This window comes from Epargyreus clarus, unplaced genomic scaffold (genome assembly GCF_041222505.1).
Source record: "Epargyreus clarus isolate Ecla_fem2 unplaced genomic scaffold, WU_Ecla_fem_2.2 ptg000010l, whole genome shotgun sequence".
Lineage (NCBI taxonomy): Eukaryota > Metazoa > Arthropoda > Insecta > Lepidoptera > Hesperiidae > Epargyreus > Epargyreus clarus.
The window spans coordinates 7222715-7240974 of NW_027332218.1; the positions used below are offsets into that span (position 1 = coordinate 7222715).

An 18260-nucleotide genomic window follows, 5' to 3' on the forward strand; every position below is an offset into this window, starting at 1 on the left:
ATAACTTTATTTTTCGGTGCGTTATAATATTAACAAAATAAAACACGGAGAACTGTAATAATTTATATTATAATAAATTTAAATGTAATTACAAAAGTTATATCACTATATTTTCCCTGATTACAGCTTAATATTATTAACAATAAGTAAGTTTCTTAAAATCTAATAAAGTTGGGACTTTGTGGATTACCATAAGAGGAATGATAATTAATAATTATACTTGAAAAAATTAAAATTGCTCCACAAATAGCTAACATTGGATTTATGACTAAAATAACATTTGATTACAGTGGGATTACATGACACGAAATGCAATTTACAATAATATAAAGATAATTAACAATAAAACGGCTAAGCTCGAAGCCGAAGTAATAGCACTTAAATAATATTTTAAATTAAAATCTATAACAAACCAACACTGGTAGGTATTTTAATTATATTTGGATGGAGCAGCACAAATATTAGGAATCGTTTTGGCTGCTAATATGAAATACAAAATATTAATAACTAGTAATATGGATAATCACTGAGTGAAGACAAATTAACCTTAAATTGATTTAAAAATGGTGTCACCATTCATATGTGAAACTTTTTTAATTTTTTAAACTTGAGGATTTATATATGTTTTTTTTTTGTCTTATTTTTCAATATCAAACAAAGATTTTGTATAGTCCAGATTCTACATTGAGGAATAGTATTAATATACTTGACGACATAAATAATGCTAAATGTTTAATGATATCTCTTATTTATCAGTTTATTATGTGTCTGTCTTTGTGTTCGAGCGTTGTAAATACTAGTTAATCCTAATATTTCACCTAGACATGTACAAAATCTTTGGTCTTAAACTATAATGGAATGATATTTCTAAAACCGAGTTCTGATGCTTTAATAATAGGTACTAAGTTGTAAGAATGAATTTAATATAGGTATAAGGATGATAAAGTTTCACCATCAAATACACAATAACTTAACTTGAGGAAATAATTAGATTTGTCGAAATGCTGACTGGGTAGGTAATAGGTATCTATGACCTACCCGCATATAGTACATATAGCATAATAATTATCATATCTTCGCTTATAGGGCTCGTACACAAAACTGCGATGCGACGCGATACGAATTCGCAACACAGAAAATTGCGACACGAATTGCTGCGATGCGATATCGTGCGGCATAGCGTCTCCCAGGGTGACAAACAACAACAACAACTGTGACGAAACATCGCAAGAATGCACGATGCGAATCAATTCGCAAGTTCTTGCGATGCATTGAGGGAGCTCGCAAATTTTTACGATGCCACGACGCATCGCAGTTTTGTGTACAAGCCCATAATTATAATGAAATTTTGAATACAGACATAATATAAAATATTGAGATAGGTATACACTTAGGCTTGAGCTCACGGAGCGTTTTTAGGGTTCCGTACCCAAAGTGTGAAAACGGAACACTATTACTAAGACCTGTCTGTCCGTCAGTCCGTCTGTCACAGGGCTATATCTCCAAAACCGTAATAGATAGACACATGATTTTTTTACAGATGATGCATAACGGTGGCCGCTATAACAAACAAATACTAAAATAAAGTAAAGTTGAATATTAAAGGGCGTCTCCATACAGCAAACCGGATTTATTCGGCATTTTTCAATCTAACTGTTAAACCGTACTAGAAAGACGGTTGAAATGTTTACCACCGTTTACTACTGGTATAACTGGTATTATAATAAATACAAATAAGAACCATAAAACATATTAAAATATAGTTATTTTAATATTATTATACGTTGTTTACGTATCATTCATCACCACCCCAACGCCATCTATTTTTATGTGACATAATTAGTAATGTCACACAAAAATAGATCGCGTTGTTGAAACTGACAATTATCTGTTTTCATTCCCTACGCGTGCACGTTTTTCAAAACAAAACGCTGTGGGTTCTAAGCCTTAAGGTACCTACGATCCGGAACAGTATCAGTATATTAAAGCATCAGAATCCAAGAAAACAATGTCTCCCACAATACATTCGTTAACTATAATAAAAATGCGAGCGATTGCGTGTGCGTGCAGTCTTCATTAGAAGGAGGTATTCACGGTTCATAATATTTATATAAATTATGATTTTTGATATTAACACAGCCATATTTTACTACGATGTAAAGTTATAACTAACTCTGCTAGAGTTACTACTATGTACTCGTAAATACAAAAATACTTAACTATGAAAATAATTTGTGAACAGTTCTTTCAAACGTGGAAAGAAGTGTGCATATTGAGCAGACTGTGCCAGTACCCTGTAAGACTTAGGCTATTCACACACGGAGCTACCATATGAGTAATTGAATACTTCATAGTGCGCCAAACTTCCGCTTTGATGTTACAAATGGGTGTTTCCATAACTCTTAACAACCCAATACAGTTAATACAAAATTAGGATATTATAAATACTGAAAAACTGTAAATATTTCGTTTTAGTTAAAGTTTCAGTTTCTGTTATAGAAAAATAATGGTTTTGTTTGTATTTGTAAGTAAATTGTAAATGAGATACAAATTATACACCAGATTAAATTATAATTAGTATTTTACAGTACAGTACAGTACAGGTTAACTACAGTAAATAAGAAACATCACAAAGCGATCCTCATTTTGCACCGAAAAAATTAGCGTTACAATTAAAAATCATTTTTTATTTCTTTGGAGCAGATATTTGAACCCATATTCATAACTGCGCCAGTCAAAATGCTAAGTATTATATTTTAATTAAATAGCAATAAAATATTTATTAATGAAGTAAATGATTTACTGATTACATAAATAATAATTATTATCTTGTCCCTGAGAGCTATGAAAGAAATATGTTTTGGTAATGTAGCTCTGTATGTGAATCGCCTTATTCAACCTAAATCGAATTCTGTCATGGCAACCTTCGATGGCATCATGCTATACAAACATTATTCATATAGTGACAACACCTTTATCTTTTCTTAGATCTAAATGAAAAAGCATGCGGAAATAGTATACTGACCAGAAACATGTTTGTTATGAATAGTGTCAAAAGATATTTTTAACTGATAATTCAAACGCAATAAAAAACAATTCACTATTAACATAGATAAGTATAGATATCTCACTGCCTTGTAATTGAAAGAAGCCATTAAATGACTTAAAAATGGCTAGTAACTGTCATGGTGTAATTTACGCGGTAACAATGCCGACATGTGCAGTTAAGTAGGGCAAAATCACGAACTCGAAGTAAATGATCTAAGTAAACACTACATTTTTTTAATATTTTTTAAACACGAAAATAGATGACAGTGATAATTTCAATTGTCGAAACTGGTTACATTTTCTTGTTAGGAGTGAGTAATCTTTACTAATCCATGACTTTTAATTTCTACGCGTTATATAATAGAATCCTTCGTGAAAAGGCGCCACGCCATTTTGTAAATATTGTCTGTGCTTATTAAAAAAATGAAACTGAAATATTTTCGACACTATTCATAGCATACGGGAGACATAATACATTACTTACAAGTTAACAAACTCTAGTTTAACCATTAATACATGTATTTTAAAATAATATGCGCTGAGCCACAGATAATGTATCTAAAGCTGGAGCCATTATGAATGCGACGTACCTAATCAGTTCAGCAGGGACGTATCTAGCAAATATTGGCAAAACAAAATTTGTTAGGCGTCCATCGATTGATAAAATATAATTAAAAATTGTATGATTACTTTATTTAAACTACTGACATTGAATTGGAAAAATTGCTATGTGTATCAACCACTTTAAGTTTATGTATTAAAGTCAAGATTAGTTAAGATAAAGTATGAAACAGAACAATGTCATAAAATGAAATAGAGGTTTGGCAAAGGGAGATCTCCCGCCGGGCTAGGTGATCATGCCCGGGGAGCGGCCGTGCTCCGACAGTCTCAGTTCGGAACTTGTACATATGCCAGATATTTAGAAAACTTCGATAGCGTGATTCAGAATACTCGTGGCGCCATCTCTTCACGAGTAGGTGGAGGTCGCCACAGAGGTATCTTTTAACAATGTGTTTTTTTCTTTTAAATGTTTTTGTATTAATTGTCTTAACCGTTAAACCTTTACAGGGTGTATGAGGATTTTGCGTTTAAAACTAAGGATTGCGCGAATAAAGTAAAAATCGTGCACAAAAATAGCGAAGAGAATTTCATTGAAATTAAATATTCAGTTAGGTATATTATAATGTACGGATTTTATAATTCGAATTTCAAAAATGTTCTGTTCAATCGATGCACGCCTAACTTAGGGACTGCAACGACTACCACTCGACTAGTCGCAAGGACACTGGTAACTTTGGCGATAGCAGGAAGTCGAACTGTATGTCCAGTTCACCGTCGAACTCCACTCGCCATTGTTGCATTATCTGTAATGAATGACAAGAAAGTTACAATAAGATTTAAATTGTTTTAACGCTAAAGGAAAACATCGGGAACAAACAGATCTGTGGACTAAACCTTAAGATTTATACATGTTGCCTAAGATGTATGTCTACCATCTCCACATTGTAGCCTGGTGGATTATAACTCTTCATGCATCCCTTCATAAAAGTCCGCAGGAGAAAATAGGCTTTTCGAAAGAGAGATTTCGCCTAGTTATCCATGTCAATGACTAGATTTACTGTCCTTTACACCAAGCATATTGTAGCCGCTGTCTGTGAGCGACCGAGAGAATTACGCTATAATTTTCTGCGTTCCTACAATATTGAACTTTGTTCATACTTCGTTACCCATTTCACTCTAAAATGGACGATGACAACATGTTTCATTTGAACGCACACCCAAACTTCTCCAACAACTATGCTCCTAGCACGTTTCTCTCTCGCAAGACTGGGACGATTGAAGATTTTTAATAATACACCGTACCTTAGCAAGAATCAAGTGCAATTCGAGTTCAACGAATCTTTTCCCCGGGCACATTCGACGTCCGCGGCCGAACGGCGCCACGAGCGACGCGGCGTGCGGCTCGCGGACGTTCGTCCACCGCTCCGGGAGATACTCTTTCGGCCGCCAAAAGTTCTCTTCACGACGACATGCGGCCCCCATGTGTGCTAGCACGAATGTCTAGAACAAAATATTAACGCTATATTAACGTTATATTAACAACGCCATATTCCACGTGTTTAAATTAAAACCATAGATTAGTAAAGATACTTCGCCGCCTTGTAATTGAATTAAGCCACAAACGACTTATTTGTAAGTTCTTTTTTTGAATTATTGACAAATAAAAACATTTTTACGAATGACGAATAAATAACTAATACTGCGTAATTTACATAATAAATAAATAATTATTTCAAATATTTTAGGGACAGTTTAGCACGGAGCCGTGGCAAAACTTTTTTACGCAACTATTTCAATTCTCAAAACTGGGTACATTTTCTTGTACGGAGTGAGTAATCTATGATTGAAACTTAAAGAAACAATTGAAGTCGGTCTCAAAAAAATTAAATTAATGGATATAATGCTTAAAAATTTTAGTATGTATAAGTGCTGATAAAATACTAATATTAAATAATAATAATAGTCTAATTTAAAAGTTGTTTTGAAAAACACAAAATTGAAAAGTTTTACTGAATAGTACTAACTGCAGTAGTAGTTTACTGAGTAGTAACTAAATCATCGTACCTTATTTATTTTTTAACATTTTGGTTAAAGTTTTTTTTTTCACTTTTTTTGCCACAGAAATTTTACTAGGCGTTTTCGAATTAAACAGTAACTTGTGTGGAATTTAAATTGTTTTAATACCTCCAAAAATCAAAATGAGTGTAAAATATTGTATTTTGATAATATCTAAACAATATCCACAACTTCCAAGACACGTTCCTCTTTTCTTTTAACATTTTATAAGAATAATTAGGAAGACCGGTGTGGTCATAATGACCACAATGCGAGCTCCAATTGTCGGTTAATTTACTCATCAATGTCTTTCATTTCGACACTCTTGACACACATATTAAATCAACTTGACACACATCTGTTATCAAGTACATGTTTTGTACATCTAAAAATCAATTGGAACCCATCTGTAATGTTTTAGTCTAAGTGAATCACTTTCGTCACACTTTTTATTAATATTATGAATGATTAGACTTACATATTGTTCGTTGTTACGAACAAGTTTTTAGAAAATATTAGATATATCTTCTTCTAGGATAAGAAAGATTAGGATAAGAAGGATAATATATTTTAATAAATTAATTGTAATAATGATGTTATTTTGTAAGAATATAATGATAATTTGCACACCTTATAAAGGTAGAATAAGAGACGATGTAATTTATAAATTTAGATCATTTTATGTACCTTATCCTTATGCAAATAAAGAAATTGAAATTGAAATTGAAATTGAAATAAGGTTTTTTGGGTAATGTCGAAACTGGGATGGGGTAAAGATTGACATAATTTTAAAAATTGGCGCCACCGCCCGTAAACATAATATACATGCACAATGTTGCCATTTGCTTAGTGCTTATTTGCGTTAGTTTGCCAAAATTCCTTTCTGATATTACCTTAACTGACTTTATCATGGCCATGGTAATGACTACTTAGACCCTGTTGATAAATTATATATAAGTATTTGTAAACTATTAACTTTGCTTACTTCTTTCCGTGAAGTTAAAGCAAATGATAAATATTACAAATGTATTCGATAAAGTCCGAGCAACAACGTCTTAAAATTGAATTATGACTCTATTCGTTCCAGTAGGCCAGGCACAGTAAAATACACATTCAACTCTAAAATACCGAACATTTAATTTTGTCTTAAATAATTAAGCAACTATAGTAAGAAACTACAGAATAGATAAAACTGTTAGTTTAAATTTCTACTTCTATTATAAAATAAAATATTATCGTATTTTTCAATAGTCAAACCATATTAACCACCTTAAACCATTACATATTATTATCTATAACAAACCTTTTCTAGAATTTCCTACTCGTATGACATAATATTATAATATAGTCATTTCATTATTTCCGTGAATTCATTTTGTCATGGCACACGGAAATGTCATTAACTGCACAAATAAATTTCGTTATGAGTAACAGTGTTCTGTAGTTAAAATGACTTTCAGGGGAACAGTAGAGTCATGCCTCCATCATATCCCTGCCACTGCAAATTCTGTATAGATAGGATCAATTGTGAGTATTTATGCGAATAGGGATGAGGATACTTTGTGAAGAGGATCGATTTTAGAATCGATTGGAATCAAAGTCTAAAGAATGCCTCTTGACCTTGGGATTCGAGGTTCAGATCTCAGACACGCCTCTGATTTTTCAAACTTATGTGCATATTACAAATTAATTATCACTTGCTTAAACGGTGAAGGAAAACATCAGTGAGGATACCTGTATACCTGAGACATATTTAAAAAAAAGTTTTCAAAGTCTGTCAATTCGCACTTGGCCAGAGCGGTGGACTATGGCCTAACCCTTCTCATTCTAAGATGAGACCCGTATCTAGCAATGGGACGGTAATGGGTTGCTGATGATATCTTAATATAGAATAAAAAAATCTACGTTTATACTATAAAAAAATGTTCTTTGATTTATTAGATCTCAGATCGCAATCTCTGAATGAGATATTATGATAACATTTTGAATAATCTTAAAAAAAGCTACCTTTTAGTACGGTTACATTAAATAAAAAATGACTATTAATAAACTTAAATAATAAATAATATTAAATCGTAATAATTATGAACAAGGCCACCAATTATCACGATGTTTCCCTTATTTTGTTGAAACTATAAGATAATCTGTACAAATAAATTGAAGTGTTTGTCTTTGATTATAAAATAACTGTTATTTTGTAGTTCATGATACGAAACAAAATAAATATAGTTACAATTATTGAAATACGTATCGATATCGTCACCTTTTTTATCAACGCCACGTAGGACTACCTACGGTCTACCGTGGGTCGGCTAAATGCGTTACTACGTGAGGACTAAGTTATAACGCCTCGGACACAAGCCGAACCCTTCAAACTAGAACACAGCAGCCGGTTTATTGCCGGTCTACGACAGAAGTGTTGCGGCAGTGCTGCCTCCGAATTTGAACCACAATAAATTCAACCACTTTCAAAATACTTTTAACTATAATATATATCTATATGTATATATACTTCCTTATAACTACAATATTTATTATTAGGTAATTAATAATACATACCCCAGCCGGCAGCCTGTGACTTCCAATCATCATTGGCGCATCTAGAAGTCGGGCTAAGAACGGTGCAGTTGGTAACAGTCTGAACGCTTCATTTGTGGCCGCTTTGATAGACGGCGCGGTGGCTAACTCCTCAATACGCAGCTCCCCACACGATGGCAACTCCGACCGGATTCTCTGTTGCCAGTCCGGTCTACCACTCAACAGGTATAATAGAAAGACGAGGCTATTCGCCAACTGTAAATAAATGATAATATATTGATGAATATTAATTTTAAGGCAGCTAGAATAGAGCTCAAAGCTCTATTCTAACTTGAACCAAGTGAACCATTTGAGCTTTGAGGTAACTTTTTGAGATATCAAGTAGGATATGGTTTATTTAAAGTTAATCGCAGTCGTATCGGCACCTGTTAACTGATATCGAGAGCATTCTCTATTTAATAGTTTAAGCCTACGCATTTAATAAATCTCAAATTTATAACTACAGAAAACAATAGACTGCAAGTATTCGGAAATCATGGATAATAATAATAATATAATATTAATCATTCGAACCGTATACCAAATCATACAATATCGGTTCATTTTTTATGTAATTTATTCAAAAATTCATCAAAATGAAGTCTAAATTTATTATGACACTAATAATCATAATATGCGCAACATCAAATAAATAATAGGCTTATCATTAATTTATAGATTTATATTAAAAATCAAACAATAAAAACACGGAATCTCCGCATTATCATACAACTGCCTAATGTCGAACTTGCCAAGGTAAATGACGTCATAGGCCATGTTACGGAATCTATGAGGTCAGTATAGCCGACTTGAGGTTATCCCCGAAATTATGGGTAACCTATTATTTATAGATTATAGTAAAAAGTTTAGTTTACACCATCATGAAAAACTTTACTATTTTATTTATAACTAGCTGATGCGGCAAACTTTGTACCGCTTCAAAATCTATTTATCAAATATATTTCATATAAAATAAGCCTATGTTACTCGTGGATAATGTAGTTATCGAATGGTGGAAGAATTTTTAAAATCGGTCCAGTAGTTTTTGAGCCTATTTATTACAATCACAGAAACAAACAAACAAAGTTTTCCTCTTTATAATATTATTATAGATAAAATACCTACTTACAAAAAGAAGGGTAAAAAATAAATTATAAAAATCAGACTTTTGATCTAACAAAAATTGACATCTGTAAAAAGACGACAGAAGAAAATTTCTGAGCATATGTAACTTTTACATATTTTTACTTTGACACTAATTTATTATTTTAGGCAGAAACAGCTGATGTAGTTGGCAACCCTGTTTGCCACAGAATTCATAGCACACTCGTATCATACTGACCGTTTCAATGCCGGCGGTGATGAAATCAATGACTGCTGCTTTTTTATCGCGAGTATCAAGTTCAGGGTTGGCAAGTATTTTGAGGAAGATCTCTTGCATGCCGTCGTCTTGCGCGGAGCCTCGTGTCCTCGACTTGGCTTCTTCCATCAACTCCGAAACTATCCTACCGGAACATAACTATAAATATTATCAATACAGATAAGTTAAACTCAAAATTACAGACAGATAATAAAAGTAAGGCTTAAATAAAGGGGCTCTTGTTAAATTCTGAAATAGTAAGGTAGGTAGGTAAATGTAACACATGATGAAGTTCGTCTGTAATACCCGTATAATTTATATTAGTATAGGTATATAAAGAGAATTACTTTTGACTAGTTAACTATTTCGTAAATGTTCTTAGGACATAACAGATGACCATAGAAGGTCTACGTACATGTACTTAGATTTAAACATTGTAAAGATGAACAATATTTTAAAATTCCTATTCCATTTCGATTTCCTTGAACAAAAATTCATAGACACACCTACGATCTACTTAATTTCCTTACAAATTTTCAAACTCCTTAAATTAGGAATGTAAAGTAATTTGATTACTTATTCACTTTTAATAACATTTTGTAATATGTAAATGTTTCTAATTAAAACTGTTTGCAAATCTCGGTAGTTTAAGATTGCTACTTTATAAAGGAATAGGAACAGCCTAATTAGTTAATACTCGTAAGATTATATATTAACTGGTTTTATGTATGTATATATGTTAATTTCTCATAAATTAAAGTAGGTTTTTACAGAGATTATTATTAAGTCCCTACATGAGAATAGATTATAATTATTATTGCATATTTTTTCCATAGCTGTTTTAGCCTATTGCGTAAGCCTATGTTTAGTAGTATCCATTTTAAGACTTTTTATTAGTTTCGTCCTCATAAGTAGCAATACCACACATTGAGTCAAGTCTAAAGAGTCAAATTCAAGAAAAAAATAACACATACTACCTACTCCTAGATTTCCACGCCCCGGCGTCGTAAATTTACACGACGTCGCAACGTGCTGCGATACGACGTCGGATCGTAATTTGAAATTGACTACAGATGTAGTAATAGATACAGTACATAACCATAGGCCGTAGTAACTACTTCACATCAAGACCACACGCCCGTGTGCTAATTCTATCTATTCTATTACAATAAATTAAATCATACGTTCCGATTTAGCTTCCAAGGGTAGCAACTCCTTTAATATGTATGTATACGAATATCTACACATATATAACTCTGGTTAGGAAATATTAAATTTCAAAATGACGGTTTTCGTATATGTTTCTCACTAATTTATAAATAAGAAAAATGTTAAAACGCCGCCATATTTGAAACCCTATTATACTTGAATATTAAAACAAATTTATTTAAACATATCAAAAATCGTATTTTTTGTTTTTCCTTGAATTAACTGTGGTTTGCTTGGTTATGCTTAGACAATGAATTTAACTTTATGATATTACCCGTAAGGTCTTAAATACATATGGTGGGTTCAACGAGTTTTTTTAGAGTTCCGTACCCAAAGGGTAAAAACGGAACCCTATTACTAAGACTTCGCTGTCTGTCCGTCTGTCCGTCTGTCACATGGCTCTACCGCTTAAACCGTAATAGATAGACACATGAAATTTTGACAGAGGAGGCATAACGGTGGCAGCTATAACAACAAATACTAAAAAAAAAATAAAGTTGAATATTAAAGGGGATCTCCATACAACAAACCGGATTTTTTCGGCATTTTTCGATCTAACTGTTAAACTGTACTAGGAAGACGGTTGAAATTTTTATAATACGTTTACTACTATAACTGGTATTATAATAAATACAAATAAGAACCATAGAACATATTTTAATATACTTATTTTAATTTTATTATACTTTGATTACGTATAATCGTTGTCCCATTGTCACCCCAACGCCATCTATTTGTGTGTTATATAACTAAGTATTGTTGAAAATTTACGTATCATTCATCATCACCCCAACGCCATCTATTGTTTTTTTCATATGACTAAGTATTGTTGAAAATCATAAAATGAATTAAAATAATGAACATTTGGTAGTACGGAAGCCTCCATGTGCGAGTTCGACTCGTACTTGGCGAATTATTTATTTTAAATTTGAATAAAGAAAAAAAATTAAAATTTAACTCACATATGAATAGTCTCCTCACTTTTAACGAATGTTTTGTATAGCGTCGTAGGTAGGAACTTCCAGAGTGGTGCACCATAGTACGAGTCCCTTTGAGCTCGGAAATGGGCTTTTACCGCCGACGCGAGGGTCGCCGCCCGCCCTGACATCCAGCGCTCGAGGAAGCCGAGTCTTGTACCTAACATTAGGCCACAGACCGCTGAAAAAAAAGGAAATCTATATAAATAATTTAAATTGTAGTGTATATTTATAACACAAAAGACACGTCTGCAATTCCAAAATAAAGTAGTAACGTTTTCATTATATATGATAACATAATATTTTACAGCTGTATTGTACGAGCATTACTATTTATATAAGATGATCGTTGTATAAATAACAGTGCTCGTCCAATACAGGTTCATATTATCTAAATATTTTATATATATTTGGATAAAATGAACCGATTTAAATAGAAGTTTTGGTTAAAATTGTTTCTGAAGCTTTATAGTGAATACCGTATCCTTATAACTTCATATCAATGTCAAGCAATGTCATTGCTTCGAATTAATATTTTTTTACAGCTTATTATCGTCACAAACTCAGTATTGACGAGCTTTAAGCTCATCAATGACTACCAAACAAAACAAAAACGAAGAAAATCGTTCTAAACCGTTTTGAAGCCTATTTATATCATGATGATAGTAAGGTGCCTAATGTTTAAACCATAGATATATTATCCTACTGACGTAGGGGTTAAACCAATTAAAAGACTTTTTATTATAATGTCTCTTACTAATTAACTCCCCCTTCGAATAACTACCTATTACATCACATCTAAATATTATACATCCTTAATTCCGCTGAATAATGAAATTTGGTATCGTCATTAACCATAAGTAACTTAATTTTCTACATATTGCTACAGTCCGCTAACTTTACTGCACCCTATATTCCAGTAAGTTTGTCCTATTACCTACTCTAGGCGGCCTTGTTATGTAAGATAACCCTATTTATAGATATAGAACTGGCATATGTTGACTACACTCGTAAAGGTTAATAATTAAAGTAAAATATTTATAATTAGGACAAATATTTTGATCAGCCTCAATTAAAACGAAAATAATGAATTAATTTAAGAATATTTTTATTGTATTTAAATAAAACAGTATTTATTTTTATAAATAAATAAATAAAACTGCAAACGTATTCAGCTACAATTTCGAAAATAGCCAAATTAATTTGAACAAGCCATGTACGAATATGATGTAGGTAATTGTACAACTTTTTACCCAGAAAATATGAACGGATTTTGCGTTAAAAATAAAAAAAGTGCAATCATAAAATAAATACTAATTTATTCGTACTAAATCATAAATTAAAATAGATACTAAAAGGAAAAGGATACAAAATAAATTCTTAACGAATAGAAAAGCCAATTGCATCATAACTAACAGGACTTGAATACCAAACTTGATTTTCTTGCATGTACTCAATTCACGAACTTAACCTACATTATTACCATGTACAGATATCGGCCTCGACACACATAACTGCTTATGTATTATATTTATAGGCGACCGAAATAGACACATTCATAGTTCAGCCTACAAGAGAATCGATAAGTTATCAGTCCGCATTTTCTAAATTGTTGGTTTAATTTGTGCTAATTGGTCCTTATTAGTAGAATAAACAAATTGTCTATGGTATTATGAATTGAAGAATATATTTACGACTTAAAAAAAACAATGTGAGCCGTCACGGGACGCCTGGCAGATGTGAAACATCGACATTATTTTGTAAAAGTAATATGCAGAAAAGAACATATTGTGATAGGAACTAAATATGTCATAATGATAAAATAAAATATTACGATTTTTGCGCATGGCGACGCGTCGCCACACCGTACACACTACTGCATATAGACTGTATATATATACCATCGTATAGCGTGGCACGGCACGTACCACGGCATGCGTCGCCACGCCAGAAATCGGTTTTACGTGCGGCTATAGATGTTTCACATCAAAATCATACCAACCATAATTTTAAGTAAATACAAATAAAATATTAGTTGGTATCTAATATTTTAAAAGGATGTTAAAAAAAATACTGCTAGAAATTAAGTTTTTTTTACAATATAGGAGTTGCAGACGAACCTGAAGTCCTGGTCTAACATAGGATTAGATATTCCTATCTGAGGTCGGCCACAGATGCACCGCTGCCCTTGAGGACTAAGCTGGAACGCCTTGGAAAAGAGTCTCTCCCCTACCACACCAAATTAACCCAAGTCTTCTTTAGAATAGATATATGTAGATCATAGATTAGTAAAGATTACTCACTCCTAACTAGAGAATGTACCCAGTTTTGAGAATTGAAATACTTGCGTAAAAAAGTTTTGCCACGTCTCCGTGCTAAAATATCCCTAAAATATTTAAAATAATTATTTATTTATTACGTAAATTCATGTAAATTACGCAGTATTAGTTATTTATTCGTAAATTTTCTCTAAAAATGTTTTTATTTGTCAAGAATTCAAAAAAAGAACTTACGACAATAAGCCATTTGTGGCTTCATTCAATTTCAAGGCGGCGAAGTATCTTTACTAATCTATGATGTAGATATAGAAATCTTTAGAATTCAGCGTTTCTGAACGTCCGCGGACCATAGAGGTCCACAGCGGCATAAAAAGTATTGACTAGAAATGACTACTTGTATTTTTATACTAATTTGGATGTCGGCGGATCGACGGACCTTTTTTGCCGATTAATTTAATGCTAATGTAAACGTAATAAAAACAGGAGGACCTTTTTACAGGCGTTTTTTTCAAGCTGCAAAAGGATTTGCTAAATGGCAGGGCAATAAAAAAGTGTTAAAAAGTCTATTTAATAAGTAAATATAATGGATATAAAAAAATGTCTTAATTCCATCATTTCAGTCTGAAAAGATTCGTGTTAATGAGAATAATTATTCTAATAATGAGTTTTAAGTCGTCTTTTTACAGTTTTCCATTATTTCGCTTAAGGAATTATTTTGCTACTAATCGAGTTTTATAATAAAAAGGTTTACTTTTTGTCTTAGAAAAGTCGCAAAGGTGTAAAAGTCAATTGATCTTTTCTACAAGCACAATAGAATTAACAACTTTTTCTTGCACACTTCAAACTTCTATGTCATTTGATAAGCAGGCATTTTTTTCAGTACTTATTGAAAGTATCATAAAACCTACCTTTTTATAATATAGAAGTAGCCAACGAAAATGCAGATCACCTGATTGTGAGTAATCGATGCCGCCTATGGAATAAATCCATCGGACTCTACCTAACTTTTCAAAGCAGAATACAGCCACGCTTCAATTGCTGTGTGATGATGATGATATATAAGTTCAAAGGCGCTATATGCGTTTTTTTATTACGGAATTAATAAGAAATTTCACATGTTTAACGTCATTAATATACGTTAAACAAAAACCCATACGAATTGACTTAAGCTACCCCGACTTACGCGAATTAGGAGTACCTACGCGATTTTCAATCTCGTCGATTTGTCTTTTGTTTGAGCGTCCTGCAATTATCAGCTATGGATAAAAGCTTGCTGACCCCTATTTGTTGCGCAGTGTCAATACATGCGAAATCATACCATACGATGTTATTTACATGTGTTCCCCTAATTACGCGAATTCGACTTACGCGGTTATCGCTCGATCCCACCTATCGCGTAAGTCCGGGGTACAGACTTCGAAGTGCAGATCAAAAGCGTGTCAATATTGCAATGTTATCTGATCGTATGTGTGCCAAGTTTCAGGTCGATATGATATGCTAAATGGGCCTTTATCTCACAATTAATTTGCCCTAAATATCAAGTGTCGGAAGAGTGACATAATGAAGTTATACTCGTATCTAACGTCAAAACCTAAATTTAGTTTTACATCTATTATTACTCTAATTAATGTAATTTAATTAGTAAAATTATGCCATTGTCTTAAATGAAGTAGGTATGATTATTTCTTAAGTTATACTTATTTGAACGTGTTTTATTAACCGACTTCAAAAAGGAGGAGGTTATCAATTCGGCCGGTATCTTTTTTTTTTTTTTTTTTTTTTTATGTATGTACAGCAATTACTCCGCCGTTAGTGGACCGATTTTAATAATTCTTTTTTTATTGTGTAGAGACGAGCTGCGAATTGGTCCCATTTAAATATGGTTAGGATCCATCGATTGGTTCTGGAGAAAAAGAGGGGAACTCCTCCACCCAAATATAACAGCCATAACTTCGCCATTTATGAACCTATTTTAATGCCTTTCATTTCGTGTGTGGACAATTGCTACAAGTTGGTCCCATTTAAATATGATGAGGATCAGAGTGGGTTCTGGAGACAAAATATGTAACTCCTCAACCGATGGGTATAATTGAGTTTTGTTTGAAGATATTTGGTGTAGGTTCTAATGAAATTGAAAAACCAGTTTATCTTTGACTATTTAAGGGTCTGATAATGTGGCTCGGAGTCAAAATATGTAACTCCTCAACCGATGGGAATAATTGAGTTGTGTTTGAAGATATTTGGTGTACGTTCTAATAAAATTACAAAGCCAGTTCATCATTGACTATTTAAGGGTCTGATAATGTGGCTCGGAGTCAAAATATGTAACTCCTCAACCTATGGGAATAATTGAGTTGTGTTTGAAGATATTTGGTGTAGGTTCTAATGAAATTACAAAGCCAGTTCATCATTGACTATTTAAGGGTCTGCTAATGTGGCTCGGAGTCAAAATATGTAACTCCTCAACCGATGGGAATAATTGAGTTGTGTTTGAAGATATTTGCTGTAGGTTCTAATGAAATTGCAAAGCCAGTTCATCATTTACTATTTAGTTAGGTTAGGTTGGAACATATAAGACAATATAAAACTAAGCGAGCAGGGCGCGGTAGCGCCCTGCGAGCGGGCGGTTCCAATCAATGTAAATTCAGACCTTACTTTCATTCATGATCACGTTTATACAATTTTATATTGTATTAATGTAAAAGTTAGTATGTCATCACTAAAAAGGGTGAAAAAAAATTTTTAACAAAAAATACAACCGACTTCTATGTCACTACAAAGTAAAAAATAATTCAAATAAATGTTGGTTTAGTACATATTTCTGAAGTCGGCGCTCAAGATATTTCGTTGGATAACGATGTAAACAGCGTGTCTAATATGTGTGCGTGTCTAAGTCGGCGCTCAATATATTTAGTTGGATAACGATGTAAACAGCGTGTCTAATATGAGCGCCGACTTCAGAAATATGTACTAAACCAACATTTATTTGAATTATTTTTTACTTTGTAGTGACATAGAAGTCGGTTGTATTTTTTGTTAAAAATTTTTTTTTAAAAAACTGTCGTTCAGATTCGATCTTTCGTATCATAGAAACGACGTATATTCGTTATAAGTAAAATGAAACTTTCCATTTTTTTGCCAAACTGATAAATTATTTAAGAGAATTTTTTCTTTACTTACGTATTTATATACAAATTATGGACATGAGTGTCTTTTTATAAACGACCTTATCCCGAATTCCCGAATTGAGAAATACATTTTTAAATTAATAACATTCGATTTAATTTTCCATTTCACACAGTATCCACACGTAATTTCAAATCCACGCTGTATATTATAAACTTTGAGACATAATCCACATCATACATTATTAACTGATTGATACCTAAGATTAGAACTAACTATGGAAAGAAAACGATACTATTTGAGGGAGTACAGCTACATAATAATTTACCTAACCAAATAAAAAATTGTGAAAATATAAAAATGTATAAAAATAAACTGAAAAAATTTGTATTAACTAGAAAAAATATATAATAATGTATCCTAAGTTAACTTACTACATATAGGTAAAATTTACTGCTCCAGAGGCAGAAGCTTTTTTGTAACCAGTTATTTCTTTTTGTATCTCATTGTTAATGAAACTCTGTTTTGTATAAAAAAAATCTTTAAACCTAACTTTATAAAACAGATGGAGTCACGTCACAGCTTGCATTAGTGCATTTCTTGCATACAGTTCCAGTGCCAATTATAATAGTTTTATAACTGACCTAGATTGTGTTATCAGCGCGTCATATTACCAAAGGCTGCTGATTAATGTTTACGTTATCACCCTGAAAGAAATAGCATTATTATTTTTCTATAGAATTCCTTACCACTTGTTATCCGTCGCGCACAGTCACTAGATTCTTTTAAAAGACAAGTGAAGGAATTCTACCTGACACATTAACCTGCTGCATATATAAAACATTATTATTATTTGTATGTATTTACTTTATCGTTCTTTCCTATTCTCTGTATTACCACTATTTCTATCCCTTACTTTCTTCACCTTCTACACTAGCTGTTGATATGTTCAAAGGTAATTTTCGAGTCGGTATGTATTACATTTGTACACCTCTACCTGTATTTCTTGCATCTATATTGTTTCTTTCAACAACTCTAAGGTTGTCTGGAAGAGATCGCTTTTAAGTG

The 18260-nt window shown here is 32.4% G+C and overlaps 1 protein-coding gene across 1 annotated transcript in view; it reads right to left on the reverse strand.

The window, feature by feature from the left end:
• Positions 1-50: 50 nt before the first annotated feature.
• Positions 51-18260, reverse strand: part of shd (cytochrome P450 family 24 subfamily A member shade) — a 79328-nt gene continuing 61118 nt past the window's right edge. Inside the window, exons 5-9 of the mRNA XM_073077274.1 lie at positions 11773-11968; positions 9584-9746; positions 8224-8457; positions 4912-5109; positions 51-4412 (exon numbers count right to left, since the gene is read on the reverse strand). Of these exons, the coding sequence (XP_072933375.1) occupies positions 4308-4412; positions 4912-5109; positions 8224-8457; positions 9584-9746; positions 11773-11968 (896 nt within the window). The 3' untranslated portion in view covers positions 51-4307. The remainder of the gene's footprint in view (positions 4413-4911; positions 5110-8223; positions 8458-9583; positions 9747-11772; positions 11969-18260) is intronic.